The sequence below is a fragment of the Taudactylus pleione genome, unplaced genomic scaffold (assembly GCF_031769625.1).
Source record: "Taudactylus pleione unplaced genomic scaffold, aTauple2 ptg001243l, whole genome shotgun sequence".
NCBI classification, from domain to species: domain Eukaryota; kingdom Metazoa; phylum Chordata; class Amphibia; order Anura; family Myobatrachidae; genus Taudactylus; species Taudactylus pleione.
In genome coordinates, this window is record NW_028285643.1 from 104,875 (window position 1) to 125,712 (window position 20,838).

The following is a 20,838-nucleotide window of genomic DNA, read 5'->3' on the forward strand; positions in this document are numbered from 1 at the left end:
GAGAGAGCTGTGAGCACTGACTGGTATCATGTATTACTGTCACTGAGAGAGCTGTGTGCACTGACTGGTATCATGTATTAGTGTCACTGAGAGAGCTGTGTGCACTGACTGGTGTCATGTATTAGTGTCACTGAGAGAGCTTTGTGCACTGACTGGTGTCATGTATTAGTGTCACTGAGAGAGCTGTGTGCACTGACTGGTGTCATGTATTAGGATCACTGAGAGAGCTGTGTGCACTGACTGGTGTCATGTATTACTGTCACTGAGAGAGCTGTGTGCACTGACTGGTGTCATGTATTAGTGTCACTGAGAGAGCTGTGTGCACTGACTGGTGTCATGTTTTAGGATCACTGAGAGAGCTGTGTGCACTGACTGGTGTCATTATTACTGTCACTGAGAGAGCTGTGTGCACTGACTGGTGTCATGTATTACTGTCACTGAGAGAGAGCTGTGTGCACTGACTAGTGTCATGTATTACTGTCACTGAGAGAGAGCTGTGTGCACTGACTGGTGTCATGTATTAGTGTCACTGAGAGAGCTGTGTACACTGACTGGTGTCATATATTACTGTCACTGAAAGAGAGAGCTGTGTGCACTGACTAGTGTCATGTATTACTGTCACTGAGAGAGAGCTGTGTACACTGACTGGTGTCATTTATTACTGTCACTGAGAGAGCTGTGTGCACTGACTGGTGTCATGTATTACTGGCACTGAGAGAGCTGTGTGCACTGACTGGTGTCATGTATTAGTGTCACTGAGAGAGCTGTGTGCACTGACATGTGTCATGTATTACTGTCACTGAGAAAGCTGTGTGCACTGACTGGTGTCATGTATTGCTGTCACTGAGAGCTGTGAGCACTGACTGGTGTGATGTATTACTGTCACAGAGAGAACTGTGTGCACTGACTGGTGTCATGTATTACAGTTACTGAGAGAGCTGTGTGCACTGACTGGTGTTATGTATTAGGATCACCGAGAGAGCTGTGTGCACTGACTGTTGTCATGTATTAGGATCACTGAGAGAGCTTTGTGCACTGACTGGTGTCATGTATTACTGTCACTGAGAGAGCTGTGTGCACTGACTAGTGTCATGTATTACTGTCACTGAGAGAGAGCTGTGTACACTGACTGGTGTCATGTATTACTGTCACTGAGAGAGCTGTGTGCACTGACTGGTGTCATGTATTACTGGCACTGAGAGAGCTGTGTGCACTGACTGGTGTCATGTATTAGTATCACTGAGAGAGCTGTGTGCACTGACTGGTGTCATGTATTACTGTCACAAAGAGCTGTGTGCACTGACTGGTGTCATGTATTAGTATCACTGAGAGAGCTGTGTGCACTGACTGGTGTCATGTATTACTGTCACTGAGAGAGTTGTGTGCACTGACTGGTGTCATGTATTACTGTCACTGAGAAAGCTGTGTGCACTGACTGGTGTCATGTATTACTGTCACAGAGAGAACTGTGTGCACTGTCTAGTGTCATGTATTACAGTCACTGAGAGAGCTGTGTGTACTGACTGGTGTCATGTATTAGTGTCACTGAGAGAGCTGTGTGCACTGACTGGTGTCATGTATTACTGTCACTGAGAGAGCTGAGTGTACCGACTGGTGTCATGTATTAGTGTCACTAAGAGAGCTGTGAGCACTGACTGGTGTCATGTATGATGTGTTACTGTCACAGAGAGCTGTGTGTACTGACTGGTGTCATGTATTAGTGTCACTGAGAGAGCTGTGTGCACTGACTGGTGTCATGTATTACTGTCACTGAGAGAGCTGTGTGTACTGACTGGTGTCATGTATTCGTGTCACTGAGAGAGCTGTGAGCACTGACTGGTGTCATTTATGATGTATTACTGTCACTGGGAGAGCTGTGTGCACTGACTGGTGTCATGTGTTACTGTCACTGATAGAGCTGTGTGCACTGACAGGTGTCATGTATTACTGTCACACAGAGAGCTGTGTGCACTGACTGGTGTCATGTATTACTGTCACAGAGAGAGCTGTGTGCACTGACTGGTGTCATGTATTACTGTCACTGAGAGCTGTGAGCACTGTCTGGTGTGATGTATTACTGTCACAGAGAGAGCTGTGTGCACTGACTTGTGCCATGTATTACAGTCACTGAGAGAGCTGTGAGCACTTACTGGTGTCATGTATTAGTATCACTGAGAGAGCTGTGTACACTGACTGGTGTTATGTATTAGTATCACTGAGAGAGCTGTGTGCACTAACTGGTGTTATGTATTAGTATCACTGAGAGAGCTGTGAGCACTGACTGGTATCATGTATTACTGTCACTGAGAGAGCTGTGTGCACTGACGGGTGTCATGTATTATGATCACTGAGAGATCTGTGTGCACTGACTGGTGTCATGTATTACTGTCACTGAAAGAGAGAGCTGTGTGCACTGACTAGTGTCATGTATTACTGTCACTGAGAGAGAGCTGTGTACACTGACTGGTGTCATGTATTACTGTCACTGAGAGAGCTGTGTGCACTGACTGGTGTCATGTATTAGTGTCACTGAGAGAGCTTTGTGCACTGACTGGTGTCATGTATTAGTGTCACTGAGAGAGCTGTGTGCACTGACATGTGTCATGTATTACTGTCACTGAGAAAGCTGTGTGCACTGACTGGTGTCATGTATTACTGTCACTGAGAGCTGTGAGCACTGACTGGTGAGATGTATTACTGTCACAGAGAGAACTGTGTGCACTGACTGGTCATGTATTACAGTCACTGAGAGAGCTGTGAGCACTTACTGGTGTCATGTATTAGTATCACTGAGAGAGCTGTGTGCACTGACTGGTGTTATGTATTAGGATCACCGAGAGAACTGTGTGCACTGACTGGTGTCATGTATTAGGATCACTGAGAGAGCTTTGTGCACTGACTGGTGTCATGTATTACTGTCACTGAAAGATAGAGAGCTGTATGCACTGACTGGTGTCATGTATTAGTGTCACTGAGAGAGCTGTGTGCACTGATGGGTGTCATGTATTACTATCACTGAGAGAGCTGTGTGCACTGACTAGTGTCATGTATTACTGTCACTGAGAGAGAGCTGTGTACACTGACTGGTGTCATGTATTACTGTCACTGAGAGAGCTGTGTGCACTGACTGGTGTCATGTATTAGTGTCACTGAGAGAGCTGTGTGCACTGACTGGTATCATGTATTAGTATCACTGAGAGAGCTGTGTGCACTGACTGGTGTCATGTATTACTGTCACAAAGAGCTGTGTGCACTGACTGGTGTCATGTATTAGTATCACTGAGAGAGCTGTGTGCACTGACTGGTGTCATGTATTACTGTCACAGAGAGAGCTGTGTGCACTGACTGGTCATGTATTACAGTCACTGAGAGAGCTGTGAGCACTTACTGGTGTCATGTATTAGTATCACTGAGAGAGCTGTGTGCACTGACTGGTGTTATGTATGATGATCACCGAGAGAGCTGTGTGCACTGACTGGTGTCATGTATTAGGATCACTGAGAGAGCTTTGTGCACTGACTGGTGTCATGTATTACTGTCACTGAAAGATAGAGAGCTGTATGCACTGACTGGTGTCATGTATTAGTGTCACTGAGAGAGCTGTGTGCACTGATGGGTGTCATGTATTACTGTCACTGAGAGAGCTGTGTGCACTGACTAGTGTCATGTATTACTGTCACTGAGAGAGCTGTGTGCACTGACTGGTGTCATGTATTAGTATCACTGAGAGAGCTGTGTGCACTGACTAGTGTCATGTATTACTGTCACTGAGAGAGAGCTGTGTACACTGACTGGTGTCATGTATTACTGTCACTGAGAGAGCTGTGTGCACTGACTGGTGTCATGTATTAGTGTCACTGAGAGAGCTGTGTGCACTGACTGGTATCATGTATTAGTATCACTGAGAGAGCTGTGTGCACTGACTGGTGTCATGTATTACTGTCACAAAGAGCTGTGTGCACTGACTAGTGTCATGTATTACTGTCACTGAGAGAGCTGTGTGCACTGACTGGTGTCATGTATTAGTATCACTGAGAGAGCTGTGTGCACTGACTGGTGTCATGTATTACTGTCACTGAGAGAGCTGTGTGCACTGACAGGTGTCATGTATTACTGTCACTCAGAGAGCTGTGTGCACTGACTGGTGTCATGTATTACTGTCACTGAGAAAGCTGTGTGCACTGACTGGTGTCATGTATTACTGTCACAGAGAGAACTGTGTGCACTGTCTAGTGTCATGTATTACAGTCACTGAGAGAGCTGTGTGTACTGACTGGTGTCATGTATTAGTGTCACTGAGAGAGCTGTGTGCACTGACTGGTGTCATGTATTACTGTCACTGAGAGAGCTGAGTGTACCGACTGGTGTCATGTATTCAGGGCCGGATTGAGGGCCACATGGGCCTGGAGCTGAAAATGACCAAGGGCCTATTATGAGAAGCAGAGGAGGTGTGACCAGTGCTGTGTGGGTGTGGCCAGTGCCATGTGGCGTGTACACCCTTATACTCTCAGACCCAATGTCTCCCTAAATATGTAAAAGAAAAAAAATGCTTAATTTTGTGAGGTAAATAGAAATACAATTTTTATAATGATTTATGGCTGACCGTGTGGAGAGCAGAAGGCCAGTCAACATCATGTTGTCATGACCATGGGCCTATTTTTATGTGGAGGCCTGGAGCTGTAGCTCCATCCGCCCCATTGTTAATCTGGCCCTGCATGTATTAGTGTCACTGAGAGACCTGTGAGCACTGACTGGTGTCATGTATTACTGTCACTGAGAGAGCTGTGTGTACTGACTGGTGTCATGTATTCGTGTCACTGAGAGAGCTGTGAGCACTGACTGGTGTCATGTATGATGTATTACTGTCACTGGGAGAGCTGTGTGCACTGACTGGTGTCATGTATTACTGTCACTGATAGAGCTCTGTGCACTGACAGGTGTCATGTATTACTGTCACACAGAGAGCTGTGTGCACTGACTGGTGTCATGTATTACTGTCACAGAGAGAGCTGTGTGCACTGACTGGTGTCATGTATTACTGTCACAGAGAGAGCTGTGTGCACTGACTGGTGTCATGTATTACTGTCACTGAGAGCTGTGAGCACTGTCTGGTGTGATGTATTACTGTCACAGAGAGAGCTGTGTGCACTGACTTGTGCCCTGTATTACAGTCACTGAGAGAGCTGTGAGCACTGTCTGGTGTCATGTATTAGTATCACTGAGAGAGCTGTGTACACTGACTGGTGTTATGTATTAGTATCACTGAGAGAGCTGTGTGCACTGACTGGTGTTATGTATTAGTATCACTGAGAGAGCTGTGAGCACTGACTGGTATCATGTATTACTGTCACTGAGAGAGCTGTGTGCACTGACGGGTGTCATGTATTAGGATCACTGAGAGATCTGTGTGCACTGTCTGGTGTCATGTATTACTGTCACTGAGAGAGCTGTGTGCACTGACTGGTGTCATGTATTACTGTCACTGAGAGAGCTGTGTGCACTGACTGGTGTCATGTATTAGTGTCACTGAGAGAGCTGTGTGCACTGACTGGTATCATGTATTAGTATCACTGAGAGAGCTGTGTGCACTGACTGGTGTCATGTATTACTGTCACAAAGAGCTGTGTGCACTGACTGGTGTCATGTATTAGTATCACTGAGAGAGCTGTGTGCACTGACTGGTGTCATGTATTACTGTCACTGAGAGAGCTGTGTGCACTGACAGGTATCATGTATTACTGTCACTGAGAGAGCTGTGTGCACTGACTGGTGTCATGTATTACTGTCACTGAGAAAGCTGTGTGCACTGACTGGTGTCATGTATTACTGTCACAGAGAGAACTGTGTGCACTGTCTAGTGTCATGTATTACAGTCACTGAGAGAGCTGTGTGTACTGACTGGTGTCATGTATTAGTGTCACTGAGAGAGCTGTGTGCACTGACTGGTGTCATGTATTACTGTCACTGAGAGAGCTGAGTGTACCGACTGGTGTCATGTATTAGTGTCACTGAGAGAGCTGTGAGCACTGACTGGTGTCATGTATGATGTATTACTGTCACAGAGAGCTGTGTGTACTGACTGGTGTCATGTATTAGTGTCACTGAGAGAGCTGTGTGCACTGACTGGTGTCATGTATTACTGTCACTGAGAGAGCTGTGTGTACTGACTGGTGTCATGTATTCATGTCACTGAGAGAGCTGTGAGCACTGACTGGTGTCATGTATGATGTATTACTGTCACTGGGAGAGCTGTGTGCACTGACTGGTGTCATGTATTACTGTCACTGATAGAGCTGTGTGCACTGACAGGTGTCATGTATTACTGTCACACAGAGAGCTGTGTGCACTGACTGGTGTCATGTATTACTGTCACAGAGAGAGCTGTGTGCACTGACTTGTGCCATGTGTTACAGTCACTGAGAGAGCTGTGAGCACTGTCTGGTGTCATGTATTAGTATCACTGAGAGAGCTGTGTACACTGACTGGTGTTATGTATTAGTATCACTGAGAGAGCTGTGTGCACTGACTGGTGTTATGTATTAGTATCACTGAGAGAGCTGTGAGCACTGACTGGTATCATGTATTACTGTCACTGAGAGAGCTGTGTGCACTGACGGGTGTCATGTATTAGGATCACTGAGAGATCTGTGTGCACTGTCTTGTGTCATGTATTACTGTCACTGAGAGAGCTGTGTGCACTGACTGGTGTCATGTATTACTGTCACTGAGAGAGCTGTGTGCACTGACTGTTGTCATGCATTAGTATCACTGAGAGAGCTGTGTGCACTGACTGGTGTCATGTATTAGTTTCACTGAGAGAGCTGTGTGCACTGACTGGTATCATGTATTACTGTCCCTGAGAGAGCTGTGTGCACTGACTGGTGTCATGTATTAGTGTCACTGAGAGAGCTGTGTGCACTGACTGGTGTCATGTATTACTGTCACTGAGAGAGCTGTGTGCACTGACTGGTGTCTTGTATTAGTGTCACTGAGAGAGCTGTGTGCACTGACTGGTATCATGTATTACTGTCACTGAGAGAGCTGTGTGCACTGACTGGTGTCATGTATTTGTGTCACTGAGAGAGCTGTGTGTACTGACTGGTGTCATGTATTAGTGTCACTGAGAGAGCTGTGTGCACTGACTGGTATCATGTATTCATGTCACTGAGAGAGCTGTGAGCACTGACTGGTGTCATGTATGATGTTTTACTGTCACTGGGAGAGCTGTGTGCACTGACTGGTGTCATGTATTACTGTCACTGATAGAGCTGTGTGCACTGACAGGTGTCATGTATTACTGTCACACAGAGAGCTGTGTGCACTGACTGGTGTCATGTATTACTGTCACAGAGAGAGCTGTGTGCACTGACTGGTGTCATGTATTACTGTCACTGAGAGCTGTGAGCACTGTCTGGTGTGATGTATTACTGTCACAGAGAGCTGTGTGTACTGACTGGTGTCATGTATTAGTGTCACTGAGAGAGCTGTGTGCACTGACTGGTGTCATGTATTACTGTCACTGAGAGAGCTGTGTGTACTGACTGGTGTCATGTATTCGTGTCACTGAGAGAGCTGTGAGCACTGACTGGTGTCATGTATGATGTATTACTGTCACTGGGAGAGCTGTGTGCACTGACTGGTGTCATGTATTACTGTCACTGATAGAGCTCTGTGCACTGACAGGTGTCATGTATTACTGTCACACAGAGAGCTGTGTGCACTGACTGGTGTCATGTATTACTGTCACAGAGAGAGCTGTGTGCACTGACTGGTGTCATGTATTACTGTCACAGAGAGAGCTGTGTGCACTGACTGGTGTCATGTATTACTGTCACTGAGAGCTGTGAGCACTGTCTGGTGTGATGTATTACTGTCACAGAGAGAGCTGTGTGCACTGACTTGTGCCCTGTATTACAGTCACTGAGAGAGCTGTGAGCACTGTCTGGTGTCATGTATTAGTATCACTGAGAGAGCTGTGTACACTGACTGGTGTTATGTATTAGTATCACTGAGAGAGCTGTGTGCACTGACTGGTGTTATGTATTAGTATCACTGAGAGAGCTGTGAGCACTGACTGGTATCATGTATTACTGTCACTGAGAGAGCTGTGTGCACTGACGGGTGTCATGTATTAGGATCACTGAGAGATCTGTGTGCACTGTCTGGTGTCATGTATTACTGTCACTGAGAGAGCTGTGTGCACTGACTGGTGTCATGTATTACTGTCACTGAGAGAGCTGTGTGCACTGACTGGTGTCATGTATTAGTGTCACTGAGAGAGCTGTGTGCACTGACTGGTATCATGTATTAGTATCACTGAGAGAGCTGTGTGCACTGACTGGTGTCATGTATTACTGTCACAAAGAGCTGTGTGCACTGACTGGTGTCATGTATTAGTATCACTGAGAGAGCTGTGTGCACTGACTGGTGTCATGTATTACTGTCACTGAGAGAGCTGTGTGCACTGACAGGTATCATGTATTACTGTCACTGAGAGAGCTGTGTGCACTGACTGGTGTCATGTATTACTGTCACTGAGAAAGCTGTGTGCACTGACTGGTGTCATGTATTACTGTCACAGAGAGAACTGTGTGCACTGTCTAGTGTCATGTATTACAGTCACTGAGAGAGCTGTGTGTACTGACTGGTGTCATGTATTAGTGTCACTGAGAGAGCTGTGTGCACTGACTGGTGTCATGTATTACTGTCACTGAGAGAGCTGAGTGTACCGACTGGTGTCATGTATTAGTGTCACTGAGAGAGCTGTGAGCACTGACTGGTGTCATGTATGATGTATTACTGTCACAGAGAGCTGTGTGTTCTGACTGGTGTCATGTATTAGTGTCACTGAGAGAGCTGTGTGCACTGACTGGTGTCATGTATTACTGTCACTGAGAGAGCTGTGTGTACTGACTGGTGTCATGTATTCGTGTCACTGAGAGAGCTGTGAGCACTGACTGGTGTCATGTATGATGCATTACTGTCACTGGGAGAGCTGTGTGCACTGACTGGTGTCATGTATTACTGTCACTGATAGAGCTGTGTGCACTGACAGGTGTCATGTATTACTGTCACACAGAGAGCTGTGTGCACTGACTGGTGTCATGTATTACTGTCACAGAGAGAGCTGTGTGCACTGACTTGTGCCATGTGTTACAGTCACTGAGAGAGCTGTGAGCACTGTCTGGTGTCATGTATTAGTATCACTGAGAGAGCTGTGTACACTGACTGGTGTTATGTATTAGTATCACTGAGAGAGCTGTGTGCACTGACTGGTGTTATGTATTAGTATCACTGAGAGAGCTGTGAGCACTGACTGGTATCATGTATTACTGTCACTGAGAGAGCTGTGTGCACTGACGGGTGTCATGTATTAGGATCACTGAGAGATCTGTGTGCACTGTCTTGTGTCATGTATTACTGTCACTGAGAGAGCTGTCTGCACTGACTGGTGTCATGTATTACTGTCACTGAGAGAGCTGTGAGCACTGACTGTTGTCATGTATTAGTGTCACTGAGAGAGCTGTGTGCACTGACTGGTGTCATGTATTACTGTCACTGAGAGAGCTGTGTGCACTGACTGGTGTCATGTATTAATATCACTGAGAGAGCTGTGTGCACTGACTGGTGTCATGTATTAGTGTCACTGAGAGAGCTGTTTGTACTGACTGGTGTTATGTATTAGTATCACTGAGAGAGCTGTGTGCACTGACTGGTGTTATGTATTAGTATCACTGAGAGAGCTGTGAGCACTGACTGGTATCATGTATTACTGTCACTGAGAGAGCTGTGTGCACTGACGGGTGTCATGTATTAGGATCACTGAGAGATCTGTGTGCACTGTCTTGTGTCATGTATTACTGTCACTGAGAGAGCTGTGTGCACTGACTGGTGTCATGTATTACTGTCACTGAGAGAGCTGTGTGCACTGACTGTTGTCATGCATTAGTATCACTGAGAGAGCTGTGTGCACTGACTGGTGTCATGTATTAGTTTCACTGAGAGAGCTGTGTGCACTGACTGGTATCATGTATTACTGTCCCTGAGAGAGCTGTGTGCACTGACTGGTGTCATGTATTAGTGTCACTGAGAGAGCTGTGTGCACTGACTGGTGTCATGTATTACTGTCACTGAGAGAGCTGTGTGCACTGACTGGTGTCTTGTATTAGTGTCACTGAGAGAGCTGTGTGCACTGACTGGTATCATGTATTACTGTCACTGAGAGAGCTGTGTGCACTGACTGGTATCATGTATTTGTGTCACTGAGAGAGCTGTGTGTACTGACTGGTGTCATGTATTAGTGTCACTGAGAGAGCTGTGTGCACTGACTGGTATCATGTATTCATGTCACTGAGAGAGCTGTGAGCACTGACTGGTGTCATGTATGATGTTTTACTGTCACTGGGAGAGCTGTGTGCACTGACTGGTGTCATGTATTACTGTCACTGATAGAGCTGTGTGCACTGACAGGTGTCATGTATTACTGTCACACAGAGAGCTGTGTGCACTGACTGGTGTCATGTATTACTGTCACAGAGAGAGCTGTGTGCACTGACTGGTGTCATGTATTACTGTCACTGAGAGCTGTGAGCACTGTCTGGTGTGATGTATTACTGTCACAGAGAGAGCTGTGTGCACTGACTTGTGCCATGTATTACAGTCACTGAGAGAGCTGTGAGCACTGTCTTGTGTCATGTATTAGTATCACTGAGAGAGCTGTGTACACTGACTGGTGTTATGTATTAGTATCACTGAGAGAGCTGTGTGCACTGACTGGTGTTATGTATTAGTATCACTGAGAGAGCTGTGAGCACTGACTGGTATCATGTATTACTGTCACTGAGAGAGCTGTGTGCACTGACGGGTGTCATGTATTAGGATCACTGAGAGATCTGTGTGCACTGTCTGGTGTCATGTATTACTGTCACTGAGAGAGCTGTGTGCACTGACTGGTGTCATGTATTACTGTCACTGAGAGAGCTGTGTGCACTGACTGTTGTCATGCATTAGTATCACTGAGAGAGCTGTGTGCACTGACTGGTGTCATGTATTAGTGTCACTGAGAGAGCTGTGTGCACTGACTGGTATCATGTATTACTGTCACTGAGAGAGCTGTGTGCACTGACTGGTGTCATGTATTAGTGTCACTGAGAGAGCTGTGTGCACTGACTGGTGTCATGTATTACTGTCACTGAGAGAGCTGTGAGCACTGACTGGTGTCATGTATTACTGTCACTGAGAGAGCTGTCTGCACTGACTGGTGTCATGTATTACTGTCACTGAGAGAGCTGTGAGCACTGACTGTTGTCATGTATTAGTGTCACTGAGAGAGCTGTGTGCACTGACTGGTGTCATGTATTACTGTCACTGAGAGAGCTGTGTGCACTGACTGGTGTCATGTATTAATATCACTGAGAGAGCTGTGTGCACTGACTGGTGTCATGTATTAGTGTCACTGAGAGAGCTGTTTGTACTGACTGGTATCATGTATTACTGTCACTGAGAGAGCTGTGTGCACTGACTGGTGTCATGTATTAGTGTCACTGAGAGAGCTGTGTGCACTGACTGTTGTCATGTATTAGTGTCACTGAGAGAGCTGTGTGCACTGACTGGTATCATGTATTACTGTCACTGAGAGAGCTGTGTGCACTGACTGGTGTCATGTATTAGTATCACTGAGAGAGCTGTGTGCACTGACTGGTGTCATGTATTAGTGTCACTGAGAGAGCTGTGTGCACTGACTGGTGTCATGTATTACTGTCACTGAGAGAGCTGTGTGCACTGACTGGTGTCATGTATTACTGTCACTGAGAGAGCTGTGTGCACTGACTGGTATCATGTATTACTGTCACTGAGAGAGCTGTGTGCACTGACTGGTGTCATGTATTAGTGTCACTGAGAGAGCTGTGTGCACTGACTGGTATCATGTATTACTGTCACTGAGAGAGCTGTGTGCACTGACTGGTGTCATGTATTAGTGTCACTGAGAGAGCTGTGTGCACTGACTGGTGTCATGTATTACTGTCACTGAGAGAGCTGTGAGCACTGACTGGTGTCATGTATTACTGTCACTGAGAGAGCTGTCTGCACTGACTGGTGTCATGTATTACTGTCACTGAGAGAGCTGTGAGCACTGACTGTTGTCATGTATTAGTGTCACTGAGAGAGCTGTGTGCACTGACTGGTGTCATGTATTACTGTCACTGAGAGAGCTGTGTGCACTGACTGGTGTCATGTATTAATATCACTGAGAGAGCTGTGTGCACTGACTGGTGTCATGTATTAGTGTCACTGAGAGAGCTGTGTGCACTGACTGGTATCATGTATTACTGTCACTGAGAGAGCTGTGTGCACTGACTGGTGTCATGTATTAGTGTCACTGAGAGAGCTGTGTGCACTGACTGGTGTCATGTATTACTGTCACTGAGAGAGCTGTGTGCACTGACTGGTGTCATGCATTACTGTCACTGAGAGAGCTGTGTGCACTGACTGGTATCATGTATTACTGTCACTGAGAGAGCTGTGTGCACTGACTGGTATCATGTATTACTGTCACTGAGAGAGCTGTGTGCACTGACTGGTGTCATGTATTAGTGTCACTGAGAGAGCTGTGTGCACTGACTGGTATCATGTATTACTGTCACTGAGAGAGCTGTGTGCACTGACTGGTGTCATGTATTAGTGTCACTGAGAGAGCTGTGTGCACTGACTGGTGTCATGTATTAGGATCACTGAGAGAGCTGTGTGCACTGACTGGTGTCATGTATTACTGTCACTGAGAGAGCTGTGTGCACTGACTGGTGTCATGTATTAGGATCACTGAGAGAGCAATGGAGTCCACCGTTTTGCAATGATTTATTCCTATATTTCTCCTCGGAAGGTCATACATCTTCCAGCGCCGATGGGTGAAGCTGGACGCAGACTTTCTACGATACTTTGACAATGACAAGGTACATTCATAGTTTATAGTATTCTCCCTTCATGGAATGCGGGAGAGGCGTACTTATAACCATACATCATACTGTGCAGTGAACTTTGATTCTATTTCTTCAGTTTATAATGGTCCATGTCATCTTAAATAGACAGTTTCCTTTAATCCGTACGTACGTACGTACCATACCTATTATCAGCTGTCCGTGGGGTGTAGATCTCACCAGCCCACACGCCATTTACCCATCTAGAGAGCTTAATGAATAGGTTTAGGAAATGGGCGCCTCACTGAGGCATGCTGGGCTAGGGGATATTGCTTGGACCCTTACATACAATGGCTCCCTCCACATTCAGCAGTAATGGGCACACTTTAAAAAATATTCATATCATAATCCTTTTTCCTATAGAATAAGGAACGTACCATAATTAACCGAGATCCTCATAGACTGCTGTAATTGTGTTTTCAATGTATTTATTGTATTATTGGAAGTACTTTTGTTTCCCCCTCCCAGCCCTGGTCTATAAAATGTTTGTGTCTGTGTTACTACAGTACAGGCTGATGGCAATCATCAAATCTGTTCCCTGGATCATCTGTATAAAATGTGCAGGAATTTAATTATAGGCTTAAATGTTTCGGTAAAAACTTTTCTCTTCATAGACGTCCAATAACTAGATAATGTTACTTGTTGGGTGAGTGCTTTGCAGGTATCACCTTCCCTAAATGCGCACTGTGCGTCCTGCTTATAAGCTGCGCTGGGTGTTAGGTGAAGATTATTTTCTTGTGCATCGAACATTATTATTATAGCACAAATTAATAATTCATATAGGAACAGCCTGTGAGAGATCCCCGCTCACCAGAGCTAACAATTCATTTGAAAAAAGCACTTTCCAGTAGAACGTAGGAGCTGATTCAGAGCCTCTCGCTAGATGCGTTCGCTCACCCGATACGTATGCAAATTCGGCCAAGTGACGGCAAGGCAGGCGATTGCAGCGCAAGGCATAAGCACGCCCACTATGTCTTTATACACCCACTTGCGCACGTCATCTCCAGGAAGTGTATGCAACCATCGGTACATCAAGGACCATCGGAAGCGAACGCAGCGCTTGAGGTTGACCATACCCTACCGCAAGCACTGCGATCACTTCACTGTGAAATACAACCAAGTGACGTGTACTATGACGCTGCCTGTTAACTATGCACGCCTCTGAAACGGCGTTGAGACACTCAGGCACGCCTGCGTTCGCACCTTCACTCCCCCGTTTCTAGTAACCACCCTCAAACGGCCTCTCCTGTCACTCATTTTACAGGGCAGTCTATGCGCGGCGAGCGTACGCTTACCGATATCTCGCACTGGTTCGCGTACACGCACTGCGATGAATGCGCACAAGGCGATCCATCGCCAGCTACAAGCGAACGCATCCTAGTGAGAGGATCTGAATCAGTTCCATAGTTCTAATATATAATGTTATTAGTCTGTAAGAGCACACGGGCTGCAACGTGAATATGTAATGTGCTGGATTAATACCCTTATACAGTATATTACAGTTGACTTTGCTATTAGTGGAGGAACAGGGAAGGCTGGGGAATTATTCTTATGTAAGCTGGACCTGTCGCCTTCAGTAAAGAGACAGCCATTTGGTAGGCTGAAACCAGTATGCCACTCCTAACATAAGGAACCAGTGAGGTCCATGAGGACCATCGGAGTAATATCCATGAGGCACTGGTTCCTGGGCAATTTATTGGCTACATTCTCATAAATATTAGAGATGTCTATAAAATGGCCGTAGTGCACAAAATGGCCGTCTCCTGTGTGTGCATGTGACAGAACCACTTTAGAGAGCCAACACTCTTGTTAAGCAGGGCAGTAATGTCCTGCCTCTGTGCATTGAACATGTAGCTGGACCTTTAGTACCTCTGTGTCTCCTGTCACTATGATATATATGATAAAATCAGTATTATTATTATCCTTTATTTATATGGCGCCACAGGTGTTCTGCAGCGTCTCACATAGTACATAAACAAATAGGTGACCAGTGACTTACAGTACAATACAGTGCAGGACAAGGACATGGGTTATACACACTGCTGCATCAGCGATCATATCACTCACAATAAGCAGCAGGGAGTCAGCAACCAGGTATTATGTGCCCTAGTGAGCAACCAGGTGTTATGTGCCCTAGTGAGCAACCATGTGTTATGTGCCCTAGTGAGCAACCAGGTGTTATGTGCCCTAGTGAGCAACCAGGTGTTATGTGCCCTAGTGAGCAACCAGGTGTTATGTGCCCTAGTGAGCAACCAGGTATTATGTGCCCTAGTGAGCAACCAGGTGTTATGTGCCCTAGTGAGCAACCAGATGTTATGTGCCCTAGTGAGCAACCAGGTGTTATGTGCCCTAGTGAGCAACCAGGTGTTATGTGCCCTAGTGAGCAACCAGGTGTTATGTGCCCTAGTGAGCAACCAGGTGTTATGTGCCCTAGTGAGCAACCAGGTGTTATGTGCCCTAGTGAGCAACCAGGTGTTATGTGCCCTAGTGAGCAACCAGGTGTTATGTGCCCTAGTGAGCTACCAGGTGTTATGTGCCCTAGTGAGCAACCAGGTGTTATGTGCCATAGTGAGCAACCAGGTGTTATGTGCCCTAGTGAGCAACCAAGTGTTATGTGCCCTAGTGGGGAGCGAGGAGTAGATTAAAGTGTAAGATAGGAGGAGCACAAGAGGGAAAAGAGCCCTGCTCGTTAGAGCTTACATTCTAAAGGACTGTCCGACACCTAAGTGTGCCAAAATATTTATTAATGAGAAAAATTATTGACCCCCTTTTCAATAAAAATGTTTGCTCTGTTACCCAGGACATGTACTCAAAACGGTTCATAAAGGCCAGCTTCATTACTAAGGTCGCTTCCACGGGGGACCAAAAGTTTGAAGTCACAACCTCGAACAGGACCTTCACGTTCCGGGCGGAGAGCGATGGTAAGTAGACACCTCAGGACCAAGTATCGGGGGTTGGGAAGTGATGTGTTCTTCTCCATCTCTACAGATAATGGGATTTGCACAACTGTTGTTATGACTCTTATTATCCTGGTGTCATTAGAGATTTACCAATATTCACAAGGTTGAGCGTATATAAGTAATCGTGTTTTAGTGATTTGTGTTTATATCTCTATCGTTCTTCATTGGCAGTGGAGAGGTACGACTGGGTGAAGGCTTTCCAACAAGTGTGGGTGGACAGGGCAGCCAAGCCGGCCGGCAGCTTGTCGGAGAACGTGGACAAGGTTGGTCTCCTGGAGATGAAGGGCTGTAAGCCGAAGCTGTTTGTGGTGGTTGCTTCAGATAAAGTCTACCTGTACAAGAACCGCGAGGTTAGTGAGACATCCTTATAGACAAGTAATCCATTCCTGCATAGGTCCTATAGATCTCTCAGCATTAGGGGAAGCTATTGCAGGCTATGTACACACGGGGGGTGGTAAAATTCACATTTAATATAGATTTCTGACACAAAACTTAGAAGCATACCAAGAGCATACAGAGCACACAGAGGGCCTGATTCAGACCCACTCGCGAGCGCTATTCGCTCGCAAGGGTGTCGATGGTGGCCCAGTGTGCATGCGCGAGACCCGTATAGCGACGGGAAAGCCGTCGCTCCGGGTCTCGCTACAAAGGGGGCGTGCTGTCGATGTTGAGTGACAGCACGCCCCCTTTGGTGGGCGGGCCGGGGGCATGTCTGCCCAGACTGAGGCCCGCCCACCAAGTGATGTCAGTGGGAGTGCTTGTGGCTCTCTTAAAGCCAAAAGCACTCTTGGGCTTGCGGCAACGAGACCCTACCGCAAGGGTCTCGTCGCAAGCCCGATGGTCTTGACCATCGCGACCATCATCATGGCCGCTCGCATAAGCTGTGGGTGGTAACCCACAGCTATGCGAGCGGCCAAGAGGCCGCAACTAAAAAAACAAAAACGCCCTGATTCAGAGCGGGCGCTCGTTCAGAGCGTCCGACTCTGAATCAGGCCCAGAGCACAGAGGCCCTGATTCAGAGCCGGACGCTCTGACAGAGCACTTGCTCTGAATCAGAGTCTTTTTTTTTTTTTTCTAGAACAGCCTCCTGGCCGCTCGCATAGCTGTGGGTGACCACCAACAGCTATAGCGAGGTGCCAGGAAGATGGTCGCGATGGTCAAGAACATCGCGACCATCGGGCTTGCGACGAGACCCTTGCGGTAGGGTCTCGTTGCCGCAAGCCCCGGAGTGCTTTTGGCTCTAGCAGAGCCGGAATCTCTCCCACTGACATCACTTGTGATGTCAGTGGGGCCGGCCCCAGACGGTAGGCGTTCCCATGGGAACACCTCGTCTGGGCAGCCACGCCCCCGGCCTGCCCACCTAAGGGGGCGTGCTGTCACTCAACATCGACAGCACGCCCCCTTTGGCACTTGGCCACCATCGACCCGCTTGCGAGCCCTATGCGCTCGCGAGCGGGTCTGAATCAGGCCCAGAGAGCATGCAGAGCGCACAGAGGGCCTAATTCAGATCCGCTCGCGAGCGCTGAGCGCTCGCAAGCGGGTCGATGTTGGCCAAGTGCGCTTGCGTATGACGGAGGCGGCTCCGTCGTGCACATGCGTGAGACCCGAATAACGATGGGCAAGCAGTCGTTATGGGTCTCGTACCAAAGGGGGCGTGCTGTCGATGTTGAGTGACAGCACGCCCCCTTTGGTGGGCGTGCCGGGGGCGTGGCTGCCCAGACGGAGGCATTTCCATGCGACCTCTGCAGAGCGATATAACACATGAGCTGTAATAGTGTCTCTGGGACTGAGCGCGACCTCTGCAGAGCGATATAGCACATGAGCTGTAATAGTGTCTCTGGGACTGAGCGCGACCTCTGCAGAGCGATATAACACATGAGCTGTAATAGTGTCTCTGGGACTGAGCGCGACCTCTGCAGAGCGATATAACACATGAGCTGTAATAGTGTCTCTGGGACTGAGCGTGACCTCTGCAGAGCGATATAACACATGAGCTGTAATAGTGTCTCTGGGACTGAGCGCGACCTCTGCAGAGCGATATAACACATGAGCTGTAATAGTGTCTCTGGGACTGAGCGCGACCTCTGCAGAGCGATATAACACATGAGCTGTAATAGTGTCTCTGGGACTGAGCGCGACCTCTGCAGAGCGATATAGCACATGAGCTGTAATAGTGTCTCTGGGACTGAGCGCGACCTCTGCAGAGCGATATAGCACATGAGCTGTAATAGTGTCTCTGGGACTGAGCGCGACCTCTGCAGAGCGATATAGCACATGAGCTGTAATAGTGTCTCTGGGACTGAGCGCGACCTCTGCAGAGCGATATAACACGTGAGCTGTAATAGTGTCTCTGGGACTGAGCGCGACCTCTGCAGAGCGATATAACAGAAGTGGGGGTTATCTCTCTCCCTGCACAGGACTTTGTGTCTGGAGTGGGAATTACCTCCATCGATATGAACCTGGGGAATGTAAAGGAAGTGGATAAGAAAAGCTTTGACTTGACGACGCCATACAAGACCTTCAGGTGAGGAGATCTGGACATTGGGAAATGGAGAAGTGACATTTCCTTTAGAAATAGGATTAGTCACAAATGTTTGGCTTCTTTAGACTTTGGACCTTTAAGATAAGAATAATCCAGGTCCCTGCACAGAACCGTAATTATTATACAAACCATTTGTTTATTCTTTCCATCACTGAAGCCGACCATTGCTCGCTGTGAGCGTGTGCTAGTGTGACCCACACACGGTGTGCGGCCTGGGCTAGGAACACCTTCTTCTTGTCGCATTGTATTCCTCCAGATGAAGTCATCCTCATACGTCTCCAGGGACAAACCTCCTCTTGTGTCTCCAGTTTTATAGCGGACAGCGAGCAGGAGAGGGGCGAGTGGGCCGAGGCCATGATGCAGTCGGTGGCCGAAGCTCTTTCCAACTTTGAAGTAGCCAATAGGATCTGGTCAGTGGAAGCGAACAGACGCTGCGCAGATTGTGATGCTCCGAACCCGGACTGGGCGTCGGTCAATCTTTGCGTTGTCATTTGCAAGAAATGTGCAGGTAAGCGGCTTGTGCGGACCTGGCTCCTGTATCGTCCATTTGGCCGATATACCTGATATCTATACACAGAGGATGCGGCTATATTGTCTGCTGATCCAATATTTACCAGTATGATGCTCAGGGACACTTTGTGCCTCATGCCTCAATGAGGTTATTAGTTGCTAGCGAATTGCTTGGCTGAGCCACAAAATGGGGATTTGTACAGGTGCATTTTAGGCGTCATGGCGCGAATATAAAGAGACCTACAGTAACAGTGTTATTTTGTCTGCCAGGGGAGCATCGGAGCCTCGGGCCGAGCGTGAGCAAAGTGCGAAGCCTCAAGATGGACAATAAGATCTGGACGGAGGAACTGATACAGGTATTACACGTGTGTCTGCAGCACATCGCGCATTAGGGGGCTCACATTGTACTTCCATGTTCTTCTTTACCATGCACATTTCTGGCTTTGCTGTTGCGTTTGTGAATGAACTGTTGTTTGTCTGAGGTGATGGCTGACATGCGTTTCACTGACAGCACCAGCCCTGGGACAGAAGTGGGTGTGGCCTGCTTACTGAGTACATAAATATGGCACCGTCCGGCAGACGCTCTAAGATGAGCACATACTCCTATAAGAAAGAAACCAATCATCTCATATCAGCTTTTTATTTTTTGCCATCTCATATCAGCTTTTTATTTTCATTATATATTAAGAGCCGTATTCAATCTGAGCCGAACCGCGACACTTTTTCGTGGCCCGGACTTTCCGCCTACTTCGCCTGTTTTGTAGGCGGAAAAGTATCGCGGCCGTCCCTGCTTTACCCCGTATTCAATTTGAAAGTACGCGAAAACGGGATCCGGCGAAACTTGAACAGGCGGAAAGTGCTGTCAGATTTGGGGAAATCAGCCTGACACCCCCCAGTAGGTGCTCTGACATGGGGGTTAGTTATGGTACCCCCCGATTTGGCTTGCTAAAGGTATTTGGGGATTTTAAACGGGCTTAATAGTCGCTAAATAGTGTTTTTTAATAAGTAGTACAGAATAGTATTTAGAAGGTTTTTTTTATGAAAATAACTTATTCCAGCAAATTTGGGGTACTTGAAAATGGGGGTCTGCATATTTAAAAGTTGCTAAAGTGAAGTTGAAAAAAATTGTGAAAAATCCACCTGCCGCAAGCACCTGCAATCAATAAAACACTTGGGGCGTACTTGGGGACCCCACCATAGTCAAGTTCACTAGTTTTTAACTTTGTCTCCCAACATTTTTTTTTTTCGCCCCCAAAATGAAAGTGATTTTTTGGGGTGTCCTTGAGTGTTTTTTTTTTTTACGCCGTTTACCTTTGGAGGACTGTCTGAAGGTTACATCGGGGTTCCCTCAACGTTGCACCCCAAAACCCCAATTCTGCACTTTTTTCCGTCTGCTGTTCATAGGCGAAACTTTTTCGCCTATTACATTGCATTGACTTTCCGCCTAGGCGAAGAGTCTTTCTAATTGAATACGGGGTAATAGCCAAACAGGCGAAAATGACATCATCGGCGAAAAGTTTCCAACAAAAACACGCGAAAACTGACTTTTCGCCTCAAATTGAATACGGCCCTTAGTTGGGATGATCCGACTATAGAAATAACTCTCTGCCGCATCACCTCCCGAGCTTGCTTGGACGTACTGTAGGATGATTTTTATTCATTTTGGTTGATATGGGAGAAGAGCACCTGTCCTAGACGAGCCTCAGGCAACCGGTGACTTTACAGGTGCTGTGGTACTACAAGTCCCAGCATACATTGCCAGAGACTTCCACTTCTCAACTTTACTCTTATATGCAGAGTCCTGTGTAAATCCAGGTAGAAGGTGCAGTCTAGCACCTTAGCAAGACCATGT

General features: G+C 47.1%; 1 protein-coding gene across 3 annotated transcripts in view; it reads left to right on the forward strand.

The window, feature by feature from the left end:
• Positions 1-20,838, forward strand: part of ARAP1 (ArfGAP with RhoGAP domain, ankyrin repeat and PH domain 1) — a 256,390-nt gene that overhangs the window by 82,831 nt on the left and 152,721 nt on the right. For all 3 annotated transcript variants that reach the window (XM_088462450.1, XM_088462451.1, XM_088462452.1), the window contains exons 6-11: positions 12,881-12,950; positions 15,775-15,895; positions 16,106-16,284; positions 18,352-18,458; positions 18,785-18,984; positions 19,257-19,342. In XM_088462450.1, the coding sequence (XP_088318576.1) occupies positions 12,881-12,950; positions 15,775-15,895; positions 16,106-16,284; positions 18,352-18,458; positions 18,785-18,984; positions 19,257-19,342 (763 nt within the window). The remainder of the gene's footprint in view (positions 1-12,880; positions 12,951-15,774; positions 15,896-16,105; positions 16,285-18,351; positions 18,459-18,784; positions 18,985-19,256; positions 19,343-20,838) is intronic.